We start from the raw sequence: 22,448 nt of genomic DNA on the forward strand, positions 1-22,448 counted from the left end.
AATTTGTGGCGTCGGCTCAGGGTGGAGCATCTGGAGAGCTGGCGCCGGTTGAGCTGCAACTTGTTCTTGCACGGGCTGTGGCTGAGGCACATGGGTTAGTTCTTCTCCCGTGAAACTCTCAAGCAATAATCGCCAGTCAGTTGACTCATCAATCAACTGATAATCCAAATAATCACCTCCACTGATCGTCCAGTTGTTGTTATTATTATAACTGGTTTCTCCGATGACCAGACCCTTCTCCTTCATAGGCAGCAAATTACTACCAGTACTACTATTTTTATTATTACTATCATAATTCATATTCTTATTCTTGTTATGGTCACTTCCCATATTCTCCAACGCATAGCCATAATTGAGAGAAGCAGCAACAGGACCAGATATCAGGTCTGAAAAGTTGACCAGGGTTTGAGTGACAGAAGACATTTGAGGAAAGTTAGCTGCAGCACGTGATGAACTTGGAAGTTGACGGACATCAAAATTTGCAGCTGGTGCTCCAAAGAGCCGGCCGACGGAGGTAGCAGCCTGCAAGTTCGCAGGATTGACGTTCTGCTCTTTGAAGATGTAATTGATATCGGGATGGAAAGTTAGTGCAATTCCTTTCTGCGGGCCGGGAAATTGATAAATGCCTCCTCTACCCATGTTGATCGGATTTGAAGAAAACTGGTACAAGCCCAGATTGGGTGAGAAATACAACCTTTCAGCTTGTTGCCTCTTCAAAGACAGTCGATATTTCTGCACCATAAATATATATGTATACGTTTTTTGAAAGGCCATATAATATATATGGGTGCAGTGTGTCTATACGTATATTTAATTTTCAGATATATATGTATATATACGGATTTATACTTAAGTAAAATAATTTCAAGAATATTCAAGAACATGTTCTACTAATATTATTTATAATTAGCTTGAAACATATATATATATATATATACATGATGAGACTTAATTACAAACCTGCAAATGGCTTGAAATGTGTTCCTTTCTCAACCCAGGTACGTTCATTTGCTGAAGAATATTCTTCGGAAAAGCTTCCGCAATTACGAAAGCAATGTCAATGGCGGAGATTGACATACATATGTATACGTATGTGTATTTATATATGAAGAAATTGCGTGAAGTGAGTACTAACCTTGTGCGCCGAGAAAATCAACGGCGTGCACGAATTTGTTGTGCAGCTCATCAGTCCAGATAATCCTGTTCTTCTTGACGATGGATGAATCAGAGTTATCATCTGAGCTTCTGCTGGAGGAGTTTTCAGGCTGTTTCCTTTTGGAGCTGCTATGGTTAGCATCATACTCCTCATCATCATTAGATTCAAGATTGATGCTATTGAAAATATGGAGAGATTCAGCGGCAGAGCTGCTCACTCCTTGATCAGAAGAAGAAGAAGAGGAAGCCGATCGACTGAGCCCTATTTTCCTCAGGACAGAAAATTGCCAAAGGTTTTTTACATCATTCCATGTAATTGGCTTCACCAGATGAAATTCTGCCCCACATTGCAGGCTCCCCAACATGCCATTCTCATCTTGGTCCGTTGACATCACTATACATACATATATTTATTTATGATCAGGAAACAAACGTGTATGTATGTATGTATACATTGGTATAGATGTGGGTTGTGTTAAGATGAATTGAAGGCTATATACTGACCAATAACTGGAAGTTGAGAAACGCGAGTCATAGTTTCAAGAAATTGATATTTGTCCATGTCGGCCAACTGATCATCTGCGAGAACAAGGTCCAGAAGGTGTTCTCTCTCCCGCAATATGAAGAAAGCATCAGTAGCTCGTCTTGCAGTGATCACTGCAACTCATCATCTCAGTACTCAGAGTTAATTTTCTTGATTTTAATGTTAATCAAAACAATTAAAACTTCATTAAGAAAATTCCAAGTATTAGATATAAATAATATATAATTTAAAGTAATATTTAAAACGCAATATAACTAATAATAAATATAAAATTACATTATAAATATAACTAAATATTTATAATAAAGAAGGGCACGACAAGAAAAATACAAAAAGATATAACATTAAATAAATAATTCACATTCAATTATTTTTTGTATATAATTTTTTACTCACATATTTTATTAATTACAGGTCTTTATTTATTATAAATTAGACAAATTTACAGGTAACCTAATCCTATGCTCATCTTTAATTGTAAAATATGTTTGCCTTGCTTATGAATTTCTTAAGATGTAAGTTGCAAAGATATGGTTACTTTTTTTGTTTATGTTAATTATATAAATGTACACGATCTTATTTCATTGTGCTTGAATTATATATATCATGAATGTGCTATAAATAGTAGTTCAGATTATTAATGTATCAAATTCATTGCATATTACTCATTCGAAGATTATTTCAATATGTTATTTTATTTATTTAAGTACAATACAATTAATATAACAATTTATTTGTATGATTTATTATCAAAAGATTACTTTCGTTTTTATAGATATATTTTTTTAAAATATTAAAAAATATGTAGGAATACAAATAAAAATATAAAGATCAAAAGATTATTTATATATAGATAAATAGAAAATTTTAAAATATTCACAGATACATAAGGATATAAAGATCAAAAGATTACTCCTATATATATGTCGAAAATTTTAAAATATCGATAAATATGTGAGAATATAAAGATCAAAAGATTACTTCATATGTATGTATAGAAATTTTTAATATAACTAGAAATTAACTTATTAATACTAATGTTTTAATGTTTCTTATTGATAATATAATTTTGAACGAGATCCAAAAATTATATTTTCAACTTTAATTTATATCTATCACGTAGTGATACTTAAATATACTATTAAGTATGAGTAAAATATGTATATATAACTAAGAATACAGATCTACTTAAAAACTTTGTAACATATACATATATAAATAATGTATACCTTTATATCCACTTTCACGCATCATTTTTGAGACAACTGAGAGACATACAGGATCGTCATCCAATAACAAAACGTTAAAATTGTTAACTTTCATCCCATTTTGTTCATTTAAATATGGAGCAACGGCTCGATTCATGATGTACCTGTATATGATCTTTAAACTAAAAAAAAGTGTACATACATGTACAAATATATATACGTATAAATACACACATATAAAAGAGTTAGTACAATTAATTAAAAAAAATACAAAATGGAAGATTAAAAGAACTTAAAATGAATAGATGAAAATAAATTTTTCTACCATAAAAATTACTGAAGAAACATTTTTGTTAGAGAGTCATTGATGGAATAGCGGAGAGGGATTGCACCTAGTATTTATAGAAAAATTTAGTGGAAGATGGTATTTTAGATATATTCGGTAGAAATACAAGTTAAAGAAAAAAAATTATCATTGGTCAATAATGTTGGTAAAAGTTTACCTTCTTGAAAACTTCATAAATGAATTATGTAACTAACATGATTAATAATAAGTTATCCTATTTAAAAGATGAAAAATCTTAATCACATGATTTTGTTTTAATTAAGTTGCCATTTAAAAAATTTAGGAACTTAGCCAAAAATGTAGATAAATGTATGATTTGTAAAGCTAACAAGCAAGCTAGCACAAACCATATATGTATATAGGATATCAATTATATATTAATATTCCATTTAAATCACATATGAATGGTTATCATTTGCAGTGTCTTCTTTTTCTCCTTTTTTTTTTTTTTTTCTCACAGTTTAATTTTATTTTTACTAAATAAAATATACATACTAATTATAGTATAAACTATGGTGTTTACAAATGATAGTAATATGAAATTTTACTATTTTAGTTAGTGTTCACTGTAATAATAGCCTTTATTATCACGGAATATAGTAAAAAATATAACATTATAATAATAAAAAATAAGTAATAAATTGTTTAATTTTATTATATAGAAAATAAATTTAATTAGAGAATTTCCTAAATTAAATAATTACCTTCTTCAATTATTGTTATGTACGGTTAAAGGAGGTAATTTATTCATTAATATGTAAATTTATTCCTTTAATTGTTGTAAATAAAAATTATTAATATATAAATGTAACTGTCAATTGAATCAATTTAATTGTTATAAATATAAAAATAAAATTTAAGATTTATTAATTATTTTATCAAACTTTTATTTTTCAGTAAGCGATTATCAATGATGACATGACTTTTAGACAATGATTTATTTTTAATTTGATAGTCTCACACAGTAATTTTTGGTAGGTCAAATAAAAAATGATAAAATTAATTTTACCAGCTGTAAACTGCAAATATGGCATGTGATAAAATTATGGATAAGAATGGGGCAAAACTACGGCTAGGTGAAGATAGTTGTTTCTAGAAGCTAAGGTAAGTATAGAGTATATTTACATCACATTTTATTTAATTTTGAAATTGCATAATAATTTATCTGTTTTTAGATAGGAAGAAAATCTAATATACACATGGATATAGGATCTCGTTAGAATATCCTTCAAAATCCAAGATTAATTTATTAAAAATTAAAAAAATTATGTAAATTAATAATTAATAAAATAAATTTTAATAAATTTGAAATGCAATTAATAATTATATATTCTTTTAGGAGAAAATAAATGTATATTAATAAAAATGCAAAATATTAGGCAATTATACCTCAATACATTTATATAATAAGAATAAGATATTGTCCTCAAATTCACTTAATTTAATTCGTTAAAAATAATCTATTATAATTTATTTATCAAAGTATAAATTCAGTTCAAGTCATGTTTATATTAATAAAAAGGACAAGTGGGTTGAAACGGGTTTGTTATTATAAATTCTTTCTACACCCGACTTAGCACACAATGGAATACCCTAAATTAATTAATTTTAATATAATTAAAATTAATATATAAATATATTTTTATTTAGTTTTTTTTTTGAATTTTATTTTAATCAAAAAATGAAGAAAATTAATTGTATGATGAAATTAAAATTAATTTTGAAAAAAAGAGATGAAAATTTGGGTTCTGCGGATGTTTTTGAAAGAAAAATTAGAAACCGGTGGTCAAAATATAATTTAAAGAAATTATGCCATGTAGGACGCCCATTCAGCAGCCTTGACGAATCGGAGCACGCTGCGTGGCAAGAGACGCTGGTGTGGTGCCACGCTGGTGATCCGCGTGCCCGCGATCGGACGATCCAGATTCGTTCCTGCATGCACGGACAGTCCAGATTCACTTTCTATTTAAACGCGATCGGACGGTTCAGATTAAATGGCTATAAACGATCCATATTCACTCCCTATTTAATCGCGATCTGAAGATACAGATTAAACGCGTTGGATGATTCAGATTAAAAGAAGACGGATATAAATAACCATTTTCACACCAAACCCTAACCCTAGCCGCCGGGAAGGAAGCCGATCGCCACCGGTGCCGCGCTAGAGCCACTTCCGACCATCAAAAGAAGTAAAAAAAATTCTCATTTACTCAAAATTCGATTTTAAATACCCCTATAGCTAAATCAGAGCAAAAGGACCGCCGGATTGGCCGAAAACAGCGAGTAAAGCCCCGTGGCGTCACCGCGAAAAAATACAAAAAAGCCTCCGATGGTGCCCTTTTGGATTCCTGTTTTGCGTAATTCTTCCACCATTATAATCTCTGTTTCCTTCTCTATAGGTTGATTGAAGTAAAACACCCAACCGCAAAGGTGAGTTGGCGGAGTTGTCGTACCGGAGAACCCCGCTGCCGGTGAGTTTCAATTTTTTTGATTTTTTCGGCCAACCGAGGCCCTAAACATGTTTTCTCGTAGGAATTGATACAAAACTGGCCGAATTCGACCAAAAACAGTCGAAATCAGCCGACCCGAGGCAAACTGCTGCCGCGAGCGGCGGTGCCGTCGCCGGAGCATGGTAGAGCCGCCGTGCCGGAATTCCGGAATTGGCCAAAAAGGGGTCCTAACACTGATTTTGGATTTTTTAGGATATTTCTAGATACTTGAAGAGCGTTTTAATCATTGAAAAAAAATTTAAGGAACCTGGGGACTGCCGGTAGACGCAGCCAACAAGTTTAGTATTTCGGGTATCAATTTGAGTAAGAATCCCTCACTTTATTCTCTGTTATGGAATTGAAGTCTAATTAATAATAATACGGTATTTTGGACAATTTAATAAATATCTATAATTAATTATAGGTCACTAATAGAACCAGAATCAGAAATTATTTACTGTTGATTCTGTTGATTTATTTTACAGTTTGAATGCATGATAATATTTGATTGATTGATCTTATAGTTTGAATGTATGTATTACTTGTTTTATGTGATTATGGTTGAATTGAGAAACTGAAAATTAAAGGAAGTCGAAAAACTGTTTGATTAAGTGAATGGATGAAACAACAGTCGTATTAGATATCTTGGGAGATGGTGGACGGACCAGGTACACAGAGAACCCTACCGTGAACGTTGCTTCATACCGGACGGGGTACCGAGATTTGGTAATTTTGCACTCATATTGGACGGAGTATGAGAACGACCCGTTTTATCCTCATACCGGATGAGGTATCGAGATTTAGTAATTTGGCGCTCATACTGAACGGGGTATGGGGACGGCCCATTAATTGGAAATGTTAAAGGAAATGATTCACGCGTTGTGGGGAAATTCTTATGGACCCCCATGGATACTAGTAAATTGATAAAAGAGAAAATTGTTTTTTCAACCGATTGCATATGAAATTATAATATTATTCTGTTATTGTCTCTATACGTTATTTTTTTTAAATCTCGCTACGGTAAATAGATGGTAAATCGTTTTATTGATGGTAAATTGTTTTATTTGTGATAAATGATTTTGCTTAATTAAGAGTTCAATTAGTTATTTTTATGATTTTTATCAACCTTTATTTATGTATCGGTGAGTAGTGTGATATTTTTACTGGATTAGTGTAACTTTCATTAACCATTTCAGATCAAGAGAACCAGAATTTAGAGCTCAAACCACAAGAGAATTGCGAATAGAACGTTCAGTCGTTTACTTTTAATTTATTTTTTTGATTATTAATTGTTCTTTTAGAATGATTATTCTTGTAAGCCCTATTTAGTACTTTCAGTTATTGTGTAAAGAATGTAAACTCTAATTATTTATTTCGCTTACGCACTAAATTTATAATTTATTTTCTTTAAAATTTTCAATATTGTTACACACAAATTGAGTTTGATAAAACCTATCTGCTTGCATATGTACGGTAAACACAAATTGAGTTACATACAATTTATACAAATTACCAAATCATTTAAAAATGTACACCTTGTTTGATATTTTTCACTTTAAATTTGTGTCATTTTTAGCCCTAACAAATTTTATAAGTTATAAATTTTTTGAACTCAAACTTATTTTTAATTATTTGACTTATTTTTCTGGTTTATAAATTTCTAACTTCATCTTCATTGCAGCCAACCTTTAGCTACCCATTCTGCCATTGGCATAAACTTGCCATCACCATAAGTGATTTTATAAATCTTGATTCTAATCTCTCTGTATTTTAAACCGGTTCTAATCTTTTTATCTTTCTAGTAAAGTAGAGAGTTTGAAAATCATTTATCTTTATAGAACCATAACGAATCAAGTGATATTTAATGTATTTTTATAAGTTAAATATGTAGGTATGATTCTTTCAGGACAGGCCAGAGGCAAACCCTAAATTGTACAAGGTCATAAAATATACTAATTCCAATTAGTTCATGTTTCTATCTAATTACCAAATTTCATTCAACTAACATCTTCCCAAGTCAAAATTTCTACCCAATTACTAAATCCCATTTATAAAACACAACTTCACATCTTGAGTAGCATTTTCCCTGAGCTATCCAAAATCAGTCTCCCATGTCCCATTCCAACAAAAGGCGACTGTCTTGTGGCCTTAGAGAGGTTATAGTTTGATGTCTTCCTCTTCTCATTCAATGTACTGCCACCAGAATCAGCATTCTTGTTTGTACCTTCTCCTAATTTTGTCTGAACTTGTACTTTTGTTGAGCGGTAAAATTCGGTAATATTCAGTTGGATACCTTCGGAATTTGGTGATTCTGATTTTTTGACAGACTCTTCATATCTCAAGCTTGGATTCTTTCTTCTTTTTGATTATTCCAGTTCCTGCAGCCAAATTTCAAGGACAAAGAAATAATCAAGCAACTTGTTCAAGGGTATTCTCTTTCTGTATATCTTTTCGTAAGACATAATCAATAATGAATAAAGCATGTTGAAGAACTCTCAAGATGAAGTAATGAACTACCAAAACTAGCATTGGTAGGCCGCAGCTTAACTGGCAATGTGTTGACGACATTACTTGACAGGGGCGTAGCTTTCTGCCATTTGACCACAAAAAATTGATGCCCATACCGAATCTTTCTGCAGTGGATAGAATAAAAGCCAGATTGCCCATATAACAAGGTCTTCATTGGATTTCTAGCCATATTTCTCTTAAATATATAGTGGACAACATAGGAAGCATTCTCTGACGAATATAAGATGGCTCCCAGAGCTGGTGATAAGCCAAGAAACCGACCAGCATTTCAGTTTTTGGGCTTCCCCAAGATATAGAATTGCCATCAGTTGCTGCATATATAAATAAGTAAAATAATAAATAAATATTTGCGTCATACAAAGGAATAATAACCAGAAACTGATGAGCTTCCCATGCTAGCCCACAATACAGAATGGGCATCAGTTGCTCCATCCAAACAAAAATATTTATATCATACAAAGAAACAACCAAAAATTATGTGCTTTTCCATGATATACGGTAGCCATCTTTTACCGTGTCCAAGACAAATATTTATTATCATACAAAAAAAAATAACCAGAATCTTAAATGAACACAAACAAATGCCTGTATAGAAATCCTAGAAAAACAGCCCATATGCATTGCATATTCTCCAAAAAAAAGAAATAGTGGATTAATCCCAAAAGGAAAATGAAAAAAGGAAGCAGGAACCACTAACAAGAGAATAGGAAGAAGGGAAAAACTGAAACCAATTGGGTTGATCATAAAATGTTCAATTTAACACACTGCAAAGACCTAGCAAAATAAAAATCTATAAAAAGCTCAAATCGACCTATTAAAATCGATGGCACTTAAGAAACTGAACCAGCATACCAGTATTTTTTCCATTATTGCCACACAAGTAGAGCTCAATAATCTGGTTATTAGGAAAGCATGGTTCTGCAGTAATCTTGTTACAAACTTTAATCCAGCAGTTACCATGTTTATTTTGCTCCTTTTCTTCTAGAGACTGCTATTAAAATAGATAACTGTAGTTTTTTGAAGTAGGGAAGCAGAAAACCCAAAAATCAACATACTATAAAATCCAAAATAACAAAGAAAAAGTTACCTTTTCAAAGGGGACACGTACATTTAAACCCTGCCGAATTCTATATACAACCGTCAATACCAGGACCAAAATATTCACAAGGAAACTTGAAATGTGCTTTCTTGTTGCCAGGATGCCCACAAAAGGAACATTGAGAAGATCTTGCATAGTGCAAGCTCTCTTCTGAACTGTGCTCGACATCATTTAAAGACTTAATTAGCCCTGGCCTACTGGTGTAATGCCCTGGCCTATTTCACATAATCTGCATAGAATTTTTTTTAAGAGAAGTTGTAACTATATTCACCCAAGATCCATATTGAAAACTATTACACGAAAAAAAAAAAAATCTGACATTTAAATCCAGCTTAGAGGCAGACCTATCCAATATCTCCTCTTCACTAAAATTTTCGACAAACTGAAGAGCTGTGTCAAAGCCCAATTCATTGCACCCCATGTAGGTCATGGTCATTTCCAACCAAAAGTGAGATAGCTATCAAATGTTTCCTCTTCAGCCCTAGACCAACTTCAATATCCAGCATATGGTAGCATTCAAATGGTTCCTGCGGACATGAGATTCTCACGCTTGCCAAATGTAAAGAGCCAACCATAACAAGCAATGGGGTTTTGAATACCATTCACAACAGTGCATAAAAATCGATCAATGGTTTATAATTAAAACTGCAAGAGAAGGATGTTCAAATGATGGAAATAAACGATTAGTCAAAAAACAACAATAATTGTCATATCATCATGTTAATAACAATTTGGTCTCAAAAGTATTGTACACTTAACAAAAGATAGAACATAGAGAGGAGACGAGGAACAAGGTGAAGAAGTAAGAAGAAAGGGGAATAGCAGGCAGTCAACATACAATCTAGGAGAAGAGAAAACAGGATTACAAGCCTAGTAAATAATTCTCAATTTATTTTGGGTCCTATTCTCTAGGTAAGGGCCTTTATGTAGCACTAATTGCAACTGATAATTAAAATATAAAACTAAAAAAGATAAAATAATAAATTTCTAAATATAACTAGTATTCCTAAATAATATAAAGAATTTAAAAATACTAAGTATAGAAATATACGAAAAGAATCAGAAGTTGACGCATATCTTTAAAATTATTACGGCATATCTTTACAATTTATTATTGCATATTTTTAGGAATTATTACAGTATATCTTTAGGATTTGTTGCTGTAAATTTTAAGAAATTATTATTATTGATCGTGTAATCATTTGCTCTTAAAATTAAGAAGAGAAATAGAAAAGTAAAACTCTATAAGTTCAGTTTTTTGTACCAACTGATTATAACAGAAAATGAAGAAGAAAAAATCTTCTTTTTTCTATATGCATTCATGGTATCAGAGTCATGGCTTAGCTGGCCTAGCTTAAATACATTTCTTCCTTCTCTTTTATGTCTAGTTCTTTTTTCCTTGTGATGCACAAACTACCATGCCTAGAACAATGAGGATAGGCAACATCAGTTCCAAAAAAGCCTTCCACTCCCCCACTGAGCAGAATGGGAACACAAAAACTGCTGATTCAATACCTTCATTCAGTAAGGAATAGTTAAAACAATTGTATAAATTTTTTCAGTCCATACAATTCTCTAATCTTGTACCTTTCTCTTGTTCCTTATCCCAAAAAGGTAACCATCTTCAATATATTGTCTTTAATGTGTCAACTATTCCCATTTGTTCTTGGATAATAGATTCAGGTACCACAGATCATATGACATATTGTTCTAAATAATTTTCTTTTTATAGTTTTTGTGTAGACAATCAAAAAATTAAGATCGTCGATACCTCACTTTCAGCAATTGCTTGGAAAGAGTCAATTGTCATCTTTAATACTCTTGTTCTTCATGATATCCTTCACGTTCAAAATTTTTCTTGTAATATTTTGTCTGTTAGTAAAATAACTCGGAACTTAAGGTGTTGTGCTAAATGCCTTTCAAACTTTTATAAATTTCAAGATCTGGATACAGGGATGATGATTGGCAATACTACGGAACATGTAGGTCTCTATTACTTTGATGACGGGAATTCTTTATGTCAGCAACCGAAATCCTCAAGTTTTGGACCATGCTTTAATTCTAGTAGTAATGAAATAATGGTATGACACCATAAGTTAGGTCACCCTAACTTTCAATATTTAAAATATTTGTTCCCAAACTTATTTTATAATAAAGATTTATCATCATTTCAATGTGACATTTGTTAATTAGCTAAACACCATCGTGCATCTTTTCCTACTCAACCATATAAACCATCTATGCATTTTTCTCTTATTTGTAGTTAAGTGTGGAGATCTTCCAAGACACTAACCAACTTCGGAAAAAAATAGTTTATAACATTTATTGATGATCATACACATCCAAAATTGAGTTTATCTACTTAAAGAAAAATTTGAAGTAAAACATGTTTTCAAAAATTTTTATAGTATAGCTGAAACCCAATTTCAAACAAAAATTGAGTAGTTCGGAGTGATTAGAAAGAAATATTTTAATAAAATTTTAAGTTATTAAAAAAAAAATTGTTCATCATAACTCTTGCAATGACACTTCTCAACAAAATGAGATAGCAGAAAGAAAAAATAAGTACATTTTAGAAGTTGTTAGGTCTTTGATGTTTACCATTAATATACCTAAATACTTATTGGGGAAGCAATTCTTATTGCAAAATATATGATAAATACATTTTAGAAGTAGTTAGGTTTTTGATGTTTACCATTAATATACCTAAATATTTATTGGGGAAGCAATTCTTATTGCCACATATCTGATCAATAAGATGTCGTCAAGAGTTTTAAAGTTTCAGACCCCTCTGACAGTTTTCAAAAATTTCTTTCCAATGTCTCGATTAACCTTAGATTTAGCGTTAAGGGTTTTTGAATGTGTTGCATTCATTCATATACATAATCATAATAGAGATAAGTTATATCCACAAACGATAAAATATATATTTTTACTATATTCTCCCACACAAAGTGGTACAAATGTTTTGATGCTAGCAGAAAAAAATATTTTGTCACAATGGATGTTATATTCTTCGAATCCCAAATCTTTTTAGTCCTCCTCTTCAAGAGGGGGAAGGAAATGAAGACTCGGTGTTTGAAAAGGAAAAGATTGAAAAAAGTTTTGATGTTTATACTAATAATGAAAGTAGAACTTTTAATCTTAACATTCTAGATAGGGAAAACAAGTGGTCCACCTTAGTGCCTGAACACAAAAAAGACACTAAAGAAATGGATTACGCATGCCTCAATTATAAGATATTGTTCGGAAAAACTTACACTAAAAGAAACTCAATTCGAAATAAGAAAAATACAGCCATGTCTCATCAAAACCAAGAATCTGATTCGATATCAAGATCTGAAGAATTAGATACAATCTCTATATCTATAAAGTCTGAGTTTTTTCTAATTCAATAAGTGCATTATGACCCTCTAGACTTCCCTATTGCTCTTAAAAAAAAATCTGATCATGTACTCAACACCCTTTATCAAATTTTTTATCTTATGAGAACTTATCATTTTCTTTATATACTGTTGTCTCACAATTGTTAAGTGTGAATATACCTAAATCTATGTAGAAAACACTAAAGGTTCCTTAATAGAAGAAGCTTGTCCGTGAAGAAATGAAAGCTCTAGAGAAGAATGGTACGTGAGAAATGATTGATTTGTCTAAAGGAAAATTGCTTGTTGTGTGCAAGTGGGTTTTCATTATAAAGTTCAACTCAGATGGATCTTTAGAACGTTATAAAGCAAGGTTAATAGCAAAAGAATTTACGCAAACATATGAAGTTGATTATCAGGAGACATTTGTTCCTGTTGCCAAATTGAATACTATTCAAATGTTAATCTCTATAGCTGTGAATTTATAGTGACCACTGTTTCAATTGGATATAAAAAATGCATTTCTCAATAGAGAGTTAGAAGAGAAAGTCTATATGGATGTACCACTTGACTCTGAAGAAAAATTTAGAGGAAAAATTTATAAACTGAAGAAATCATTATATGAACTAATGTAGTCTTCTTGAGCTTGGTTCGAGAGATTTATGAGGTTTGTTAAAAAAGAAGGGTATAATCAAGAACAATCTAATCATACAATGTTTGTGAAACACACTGGTGATGGAATGATGTAATATTTACCGAGAACGATGATGATGAGATCTATAGGTTGAAGAAACATCTTGCCTCAGAATTTGAAATTGAGGATTTGGGGTATTTGCACTAGTTCTTGGATATAGAAATTGCAAGGTCAAATATGAAAATTTCTGTGTAAAAAAAAAAAGTATGTTTTTGACATATTACAGGTGACGAGCATGAGTGGTTACAAATCAAGTGATACACCTATGGATCCTAATCAGAAGTTGGGAGATGCTCCTAATGGAGTTCTAGTTGATAAATGTAAATATCAACATCTTGTAGGAGAACTCATTTATTTGTCCCATACGAGACCTGATATCGCCTTTGTGGTTAGTGTCATGAGTCAGTATAAGCACTCACCTTATGAGGAACATGTGCAAGCTGTATATAAGATTCTCAAATATTTAAAAAGTACACTGAGAAGGGAGTTGTTGTTCAAGAAAAGTAATAAAAAGAGTATAGAAGTCTTTACAGATGCAGACTGGGCAATTTTACTTTTAGATAGATGATACATTTCTTGCTATTGTACATTCTTATGTGGAAATCTAGTCACTTGGCGAACTAAGAAGTAAAGTGTGGTCATTAGAAGTAGTACATAAGCTGGGTATAGAGTTATGAAAAATAGAGTTTGTGAGGTTAAAGAACTAAGATTAGATGCAGAAGCACCTATAAGACTATTTTGTGACAACAAATAAGTTATAAGCATTTCACACAACCCAGTTTAATATGATCGTACAAAACACATTGAAATTGATAAATATTTTATTAAAGAAAAACTGGAGAATGAAGTTATTCGTATGCTGTTTGTGACTTCTAAACAACAAACAACTAATATTTTTACTAAGAGACATTTCAGACCAAAGTTTGAATCCTTCATTGACAAATTGAGCATGATCAATATATATGCACCAACTTAAGGGGTATGTAGAAATATATGAAAAAAATAAGAAGTTGACTGCATATCTCTAAAATTATTATTGCATATATTTATAATTTATTACTGCATATTTTAAAAGTTATTACTGCATATCTTTAGAATTTATTGTCGTAATTTTTAAGGAGTTATTACTATTAATTGTGTAGTCATTTACTTCCAAAATTAAAAAGAGAAATATAAATGTAAAACTCTACAAATTAGGTTTTTTGTACCAACTAATTATGATAGAAAATAAAAAAGAAAAAAATTTACCCATCTACATTCATTAAGATATCATAATAATTGAAAAATATTTCTCAAATCACTATATTTCTCCCATTTTAACATCTTCACATATTGCATTAGCAAGACTAATGGCATAACATCAATATCCATAACTATAATCATGTATGAATCCATAATAGTACTGACTAACAGCAAATAAATCATCTCAGTTTCAGTTGATGCTGTATTAGTTTTCATGTTCATATTCATGGAAGAAAATGCAATAATTTGGACGAATGTGTACATCAAAGCAAAAAAAAAAAAAGGAAGAAAAGAATTGTTCAAGTTTATAGAAATAAGTAACAGATTACGTCTTGCTTTTGAATTGGGCCTGATGGATTTTATGGCACATTCAGCTCAGAAGAGGAATGCATCAGTATTAAATGTAAAGCAAGCATCAACAAGACCATCATTATTTAACTGTGCACACAGCGCTTCGGCCTCCCCTTTTGCTTTCAGGACAGGCATCCCAAGTAGTTCAAGTAGTTCCTATAAAACTTTTAATAGTCACTAAATGAATAAGGACTTCAACAAAAATGGGAAAAATAAAAAGTGAATGAAAGTATTTCTTTATTAGATTAAAAAGATAATTGAAAAAGAGCAGGATAAGAACTATTTCGCATGGACTCCTAAATGCTAGCAAGGATAAGGAAAGTATTTTAATACAGCATAAACCCTTCAACCAAAATAAGCAATCCTTTCCTAAGATTACAAATGGAACCATTAAAAGGAAAAAAGCCCCAAAAACAGAAGTTTAAAAAGATAATAAACCTTTAAAGTCTGCAAGGCAAACAAGGAACACTGAGTAATATCAAATGACCAAATCTTTACACAGTCAATCACCTACACCTCTTGACTATCAAGATTTTATACCAGTTCTTTCTTTTAAAGTAGATAGTCATTATCCAAAAAAATTTTCTCTTTTTGCTTGATGGGAGAAGAAACTAACATTGATATGAAGTTCTTCCAGTAGAAGCACTAACACAATGTTTTTTTCAGTGAGACAATAAGAATCCAGTATACATACATATACATAGATATATTCAGGAAGAAGATAAGTTGGTTATGCCACTCAACCATATCAAACTCAAGTCAGTTATCATTTCCTCCATTAGCATGGTTATGATTTGGTTAACATAGCCTAAGGAAATAAACCATACCATAATAGTCACAATTGCTTGGAAATTAGTAACAACATCCCTAAACAGAGCAAAATTATAAGGTAAGACTGTTATAATTATAACTCCATGGTTCGGAAATGCAAACCACAAACAGTAATGTCAAGCACAAATAAAGAATAGAGAGTCATAATGAAAGCACAAATAAAGAAAAGACAACTCTCATAATCATCCTAATGCAGCATTAATAAACATAACTTTACAAAAAAAATAAGGGTGTTATTCATATGCATATAAAAAGCGCCTCGTGTGTATTAATCTAATCCTTTCAAGAATTCATTTGAAAATCATAAGTAACTCAAACAGACTAAATTAATACCCTAGCATCAGCTGTTTTAAGTTACACAACCAACTAGGTAACTTAAAAAGGTACAGGGATACGACCCCACAAGGCAAACGGATGAACAGAGAAAAGAGAGTAAAAGCAAGGAGTAGGACAGAGAAAGAGAGGGCAATGCCATACCTGTCACAGTAGAGTAAAGATGTTCCTGTGGCACTCAGATATCTGAATCAATTGACGATGAGGTGTGGTGGAGGCAATTTGCAAGTAAGGAAGGGCCTTAATACCCCCAGTTTCTTAATGCCAAGATATAAATATCTTGAAAGCCAACTTTTGTCACATTTTCCATCCTCCTTCGAAAAGGCTGGGTTTTTAGAACAAAATGCACGTATTTGTACTTGAATGCTGTCTTTTAATGTTACAAGCATTAATGAACCAAATGGCCCCATGGAATTAGCTCACTGTCATGTATAAAAAGAATATTACTTCTCCACTCCAACTGGTTTTTTCAACAATGTAACTAAAAGCTAAGACAACTGCTGTTCCTGCAAAGGAAGGTTATATTTATCCCAAGAAAGCATGAAATAACCTTGTTAGATTTGCATCTCATTTACTAAAATTTATTTTCAGGATTAATGACAAAAGAGGTAGTATGAAAGTTGAACTCGGGTTAATAATTGCGACACGGAATTGCACTTAAAAGATGTTTACGTATGCCTTAATACCAATCTAGTTGGTTAACCTAGACTTGAACTATACAAATACAAAAAGAACCTTATCGAGTTACAGATATAGTAAATGGTACGCCCTCGAACTTGCATTCATCAAATGGTTACAAAATGCTTCAACCAACCAACTCCATGATTATAATTAGTTAATATTTTCATATACTGCAATCCGTTACTCAAGGCATTGCATCTAAAATTGAGTTAGGTTGAGCACATATTCAGGTTTGTAGTCAACATATATGAAAACAGCATGCACTTAGCACCACTGACCATGGGACCATTAAAACCAAATTAACCATCTTCGATTGTTTCAAAAATTCTTGCTCCTTTGGTTTCCCCTTCTTGGCCAAAACCGCTAGTCACATTCAGGAAGATAAAGGAAAAAAATAGATAACATCAAGGAAGTCAAGTTCTCACTTTTGCATGGCTTGAGTTTGCAGCTAAAGACTTTCTACTTTCCAACAATGAGATCATGTGGGAGTGAATGTGACACTTAGCGAAGTCCACCTGCAAAACCTACAATTAGTAACAAGAGAACGGACATTAAGAAAAAACAAAATGAACAGGAGAATCTGGAAAAGATAAAATGTAAATGGCTACAAAATTAGATTCTAGGTTTGTCCAGCCATATTTCATGGTTTTGAATACTTTTTTCTTCTCTTCCAGGAACCGGTTGTTTCAGCACATCCAACTTTTGAGTAATAACTATCGCTCAAGCAATTTCTTGAGTAGCATAGCAAAAAGCAATTTCAAACCAAAAACACAAAATATACCTTGAACTGGTCTATGCCTGCAAACCTTTCTCTCACAAGGTCAGCCATGTGTGGATCCCGTAGCACATAACTCAAAGAGTGCATAATTCTGTAGCTACCGAATAACACCAGAATAGAACAAGAAAAACAATACATAATCTCTAGCTAGAAAGAATTCTGTTAAGTACAAAAATATGTGACGATATCCTCGGTATAAAACCAACCTTTTTCGATTGCAAGGACGATAGCACCAGCATTTATAAGGACGTTGGTCAGAGATCCAGTTCCAGGTCCAATGTCTAACACCAGATCCCTTGCTTAACATTAGCCGCAAGAGAAAGCTGCTCGTTAATTTCAGAATTCGACATGTAATGCTGAAAAACACACGAAACCAGACACATGCTTAGTGTTTGACTATTATCCCCAACGAACGAGGCTAAGCTAATAAAGTCCGAATTATTCCAAATCTATTTTCCAGGAAACCAAACAAGGAAACGAAAAAGAAATGAGAAGGACCTGGCTGAGAGATTTTCTCGGAAAGCGACCTCTGGAATTGAGGGCCTTGATAGTGGCGTGATAATCATCTTGGCTTCTAGAGCAAACGGAAACGACTTCCGTCTTCTCCCTCCGGTAACTTGACTAAGTGCCGGTAGTGGAGGTCGGTGATGGCTGGTATGCGGATTTGTAGGAGGTGGAATTGGCGGGAGAGATTGGAAGAGTGTGGGTGTTGCAGTGGTCATGTTTGTGGTAAATGCAACAAGAAACAGACGGAAATGTTTTATTTGATACTTTTAATTTCCGAAATTACCCCTACCATATCTCTAATTTTTATGACAATCCTCCCGATACTTTTCATTTCAGAGGCGAATCTTCTATAAACTTTTAAATGAGTTCATTAATTTCAAATATATTTATTAAATAGATAATACATATATAATAATTAAATAAAAATTAATTTTAAATAAAAATATAATGCAATTTGAACAGATAATGATATTGATAATTCAATTAAATAATAATTGATAAAATAAATTAATACTTAAATACAATATTTAATAATAAATATAAAATAATAATATACATATGTAACAATAAATTTATATTCTTAATTAAACTTTAACTAATTTGATAAAATTAAAAATAAACTTAAAAATTTATTAATATAAATGTAAATTCTTATTCATTCTACCATGCATTTTTAATTAAAAATTTAATTTTCCAACAGAATTTTTTGAAAAAACAAAAACGTTTTATAGTGTGAGAATGATCACGCATATACATGTGCCTATATACACATATATATATATATACACACACACACACTGACACACACCCCCCAGTAAGCAGATATTAAATTTGATAACACAAAATATTAAAAGATTATATAAAAACAAGACCTTAAAATTTCCAAGCAAATAGTTCATAAACATAAGCAAATACAACTCGAACAAACCAAACAAAGTTTCAACCCGTCACACCTCAACGGGCTCATTATTGGAAGCTGACTGATAAAAACAAGTTCTTAATAACTTAAAAACACAAACGAACATGCAAATTCAAATAACTGTCTGTATGGATAAATCTCAACCATCCGACCACCATCATCATCATCTTCACGCTTGAACTGTAAAGTTGCAGATAATCTAAAAGATATCACTGAAATCATAATCGAAGAAATTGCTTGTGACGTTCAGCATGTTGAACAGATCCTCAATTCCTCCATACCCATCCGCCCCATACTGAAAGTTTGATGGCTGTGGTGTCACTTCCGCCGCTGCGGGCTGAGCAATCTGGGGAGCCGGCGCCGGCTGAGCTGCAACTTGTTCTTCCACAGGCTGAGGCTGAGGCACAGGGGTTAGTTCTTCTCCCATGACACTCTCAAGCAATGCTCGCCAGTCAGTTGACTCATCAATCAACTGATCATCCAAATAATAACCTCCACTAATGGTCCCAATGTTATTATTATTATAACTGGTTTCTCCGATGACCATGTCTTTCTCCTTCATAGGCTGCAAATTACTACCAGTACTATTATTGTTATTATTATTATCGTAAATCATAATCTTATTCTTGTCATAATCACTTCCCGTACTCTCCAACGCATAGCCATAGTTGAGAGGAGCAGCAGCATGACCAGATATCATGTTTGAAAAGTGACGGACATCAAAATTTGTAGCTGGTGCTCCAAAGAGCTGGCCGACGGAGGTAGTAGCCTCCAAGTTCGCCGGACTGACGTTATGCTCTGTGAAGATGTTATTGATTTCGGGATGGAAAGTTACCGCAATCCCTTTCTGCGAGCCGGGAAATTGATAAATGCCTCCTCCACCCATGTTGATCGGATTTGAAGAAAACTGGTACAAGCCCACATTGGGTGAGACTACAACTTTTCATCTTGTTCCATTTTCAAACATAGTCGATATATTTGCACCATATAATATATATGTATATGTTTTTTGAAAGGCCATGTGATATAAATGGGTGCGGTGTGTCTATGCGTATATTTAATTTTCAGATACATACATATATATATATATATATATATATATATACGGATTTATACTAAAGAGAAAAAATTTCAAGAATATTTAAGAATGTGTTATACTACTATTATATATAATTGGCTTGAAACATATAGGTATATGATGAGACTTAATTAAAAACCTGTAAATGGCTTGAAATGTCTTCCTTTCTCAACCCAGGTGCGTTCATGTGCTGAAGAATATTCTTCGAAAAAGCTTCTGCAATTACGAAAGCAATGTCAATGGCGGAAATTGACAGACATATATGTATATATGTATTAATACATGAAGAAATTACGTGAAGTGGGTACTAACCTTCTGCACCAAGAAAATCAACGGCGTGCACGAATTTGTTGTGCAGCTTATCAGTCCAGACAATCCTGTTCTTCTTGACAATGGATGAATCAGAGTTATCATCTGAGTTTCTGCTGGAGGAGTTTTCAAGCTGTTTCCTTTTGGAGCCACTTTGATTAGCATCAGACTCCTCGTCATCATCAGATTCAAGACTGATGCTATTGAAAATATCGAGAGATTCAGCGGCAGAGCTGCTCATTCCATTTTCAGAAGAGGAAGAAGAGGAAGGCAACCTATTGAGCTCTATTTTCCTCAGGACAGAAAATTGCCAAAGGATTCTTACATCGTCATATGTAAGTGGCTTCACCAGGTGAAATTCTGCCCCATTGTCCAGGCTCCCCAATATGCCATTCTCATCTGGGTCCGTTGACATCACTATATATACATATATTTATTTATGATCAAGAAATTAAAATATATAGATGTATGTATATAATGGTATATATGTGGGTGTGTGAAGATGAATCAAAGGCTATATATACTGACTAATAACTGGGAGTTGAGAAACCCGAGCCATAGTTTCAAGAAATTGATATTTGTCCATGTCGGGCAGCTGGGCGTCTGCGAGAACAAGATCCAGTCGGCTTTCTCTCTCCCGCAATATCCAGAATGCATCAGCAGCTCGTCTTGCAGTGATCACTGCAACTCATCATCTCATTACTCAAGACTTAATTTTCTTAATTTTAATGTTAATCAAAACAATTAAAACTTAATTAAGAAAATCCTAATTGTTAAATGAAAACAAAATATAATTTAAAGTAATATTTAAAATGCAATATAATTAATAATAAATATAAGATAACATTATAAATATAATCATATATTTATAATAGATACAAACAGGACAAGAAAATGCAAAAAGACATATTATTAATTTCATGCTTGTCACTTACCTTTTCCGGGTATGTAACTTTTTACTCATACATACTACATATTATATTAATTATGAGTCTTTATTTATTTTATTTTAGATTAGATAACCTAATCTTATGCTGACCTTGAATGGTAAATAGTGTTTGTCTTGCCTATGCATTTCTTAAGATGTGAAGTGTGATTGTGTTTTCTGTATATGTTAATCACATAAATGTACATGGTCTGATTTCATTGTGCTTGCATTATATAGATAATGGACATGCTATAAATGATAGTTCAGATCATTAGTTATCAAATTCATTGTATATCACTAGTTTGGGAGATTATTTTAATTTAACATTTTATTTATTTAAACACGATACAACAGAACATAACAATTTATATGTATGAACTACTATCAAAAGATTATTCCTATTTATATTGATAACAAATTTTTAAAATATTAAAAAATACGTAGCAATATAAAGATTAAAAGATTACTTCCATGTGTATAGATAAAAAAATTTTAAAATGTCAACAAACGAACGAGAATACAAAGATCAAAAGATTATTCTCATCTGTATACATAGAAAATTTTAAAATGTCCACAAACAAGTAAAAATATAAAGATTAAAAAATTACTCTCATATGTATATATAAAAAAATTTAAACTATCAGTAAACACGTGAGAATATAAAAATCAAAAGATTACTCCCCATATATATGTATAAAAAATTTAGTATAACTAAAAATTAACTTATGTATTAATGTTCATTATTAATAATATAGCTTTAAACGATATTTGAAAATTATGCTTTCAACTTTAATCTACATCTATCATTTAGTGACACTTAAGTATATTATTAAGCATTAGTAAAATATGTATACATAACTAAAAATATAGATCTATTGAAATTCTTTAATATATACATATATAAATACATATATATACCTTTATATCCACCTTCATGCATCATTCTTGCGACAACTGAGAGACATACAGGATCATTATCCAATAACAAAACATTGATATTATCAACTTTCATCCCATTATATTCACTTGAATATGGAGTAACGGCCATGAATCGGTTCATGATGT

The 22,448-nt window shown here is 31.9% G+C and overlaps 2 protein-coding genes and 1 pseudogene across 3 annotated transcripts; all 3 read right to left on the reverse strand.

The window, feature by feature from the left end:
• Positions 1–7,905: 7,905 nt before the first annotated feature.
• On the reverse strand, positions 7,906–16,593 carry LOC110818637 (flap endonuclease GEN-like 1; annotated as a pseudogene). The gene is made up of 8 exons (XR_015819083.1): positions 16,432–16,593; positions 15,005–15,175; positions 9,715–9,897; positions 9,419–9,599; positions 9,345–9,358; positions 9,124–9,259; positions 8,260–8,582; positions 7,906–8,120 (listed from the first exon to the last, which is right to left on the reverse strand). The product of XR_015819083.1 is annotated as a flap endonuclease GEN-like 1 (transcript).
• Positions 14,777–18,393, reverse strand: LOC110825459 (uncharacterized). The gene is made up of 6 exons (XM_088220010.1): positions 18,141–18,393; positions 17,849–17,998; positions 17,646–17,739; positions 17,290–17,388; positions 16,328–16,689; positions 14,777–15,175 (listed from the first exon to the last, which is right to left on the reverse strand). Exons 1-5 carry the CDS (start codon positions 18,362–18,364, stop codon positions 16,672–16,674), a joined length of 585 nt encoding a protein of 194 aa, XP_088076136.1. The 5' UTR covers positions 18,365–18,393; the 3' UTR covers positions 14,777–15,175; positions 16,328–16,671.
• An 874-nt stretch (positions 18,394–19,267) lies between these two features.
• LOC110825460 (uncharacterized) lies at positions 19,268–20,870 on the reverse strand. The gene is made up of 3 exons (XM_022055918.2): positions 20,459–20,870; positions 20,286–20,362; positions 19,268–19,975 (listed from the first exon to the last, which is right to left on the reverse strand). The coding sequence occupies exons 1-3, from the start codon at positions 20,868–20,870 to the stop codon at positions 19,268–19,270; spliced, it is 1,197 nt and encodes a 398-aa protein (XP_021911610.1).
• Between the last annotated feature and the right edge of the window lie 1,578 nt (positions 20,871–22,448).

This window comes from Carica papaya, chromosome 5, assembly GCF_054855325.1.
Source record: "Carica papaya isolate Zhongbai chromosome 5, ASM5485532v1, whole genome shotgun sequence".
In the NCBI taxonomy this organism is placed as follows: domain Eukaryota; kingdom Viridiplantae; phylum Streptophyta; class Magnoliopsida; order Brassicales; family Caricaceae; genus Carica; species Carica papaya.

Coding starts and splice junctions, on each gene's coding strand:
- LOC110825459 (XM_088220010.1), bottom strand. CDS start 18,364: ATGACCACTGCAACACCCACACTCTTCCAATCTCTCCCGCCAATTCCA. Junction 17,740..17,848: donor CGTCCTTGCAATCGAAAAAG/GTTGGTTTTATA, acceptor GTTATTCGGTAG/CTACAGAATTATGCACTCTT. Junction 17,389..17,645: donor CAGGCATAGACCAGTTCAAG/GTATATTTTGTG, acceptor TACTAATTGTAG/GTTTTGCAGGTGGACTTCGC.
- LOC110825460 (XM_022055918.2), bottom strand. CDS start 20,870: ATGTCAACGGACCCAGATGAGAATGGCATATTGGGGAGCCTGGACAAT. Junction 20,363..20,458: donor TGATTTTCTTGGTGCAGAAG/GTTAGTACCCAC, acceptor TCGTAATTGCAG/AAGCTTTTTCGAAGAATATT. Junction 19,976..20,285: donor ACATTTCAAGCCATTTACAG/GTTTTTAATTAA, acceptor GGCTTGTACCAG/TTTTCTTCAAATCCGATCAA.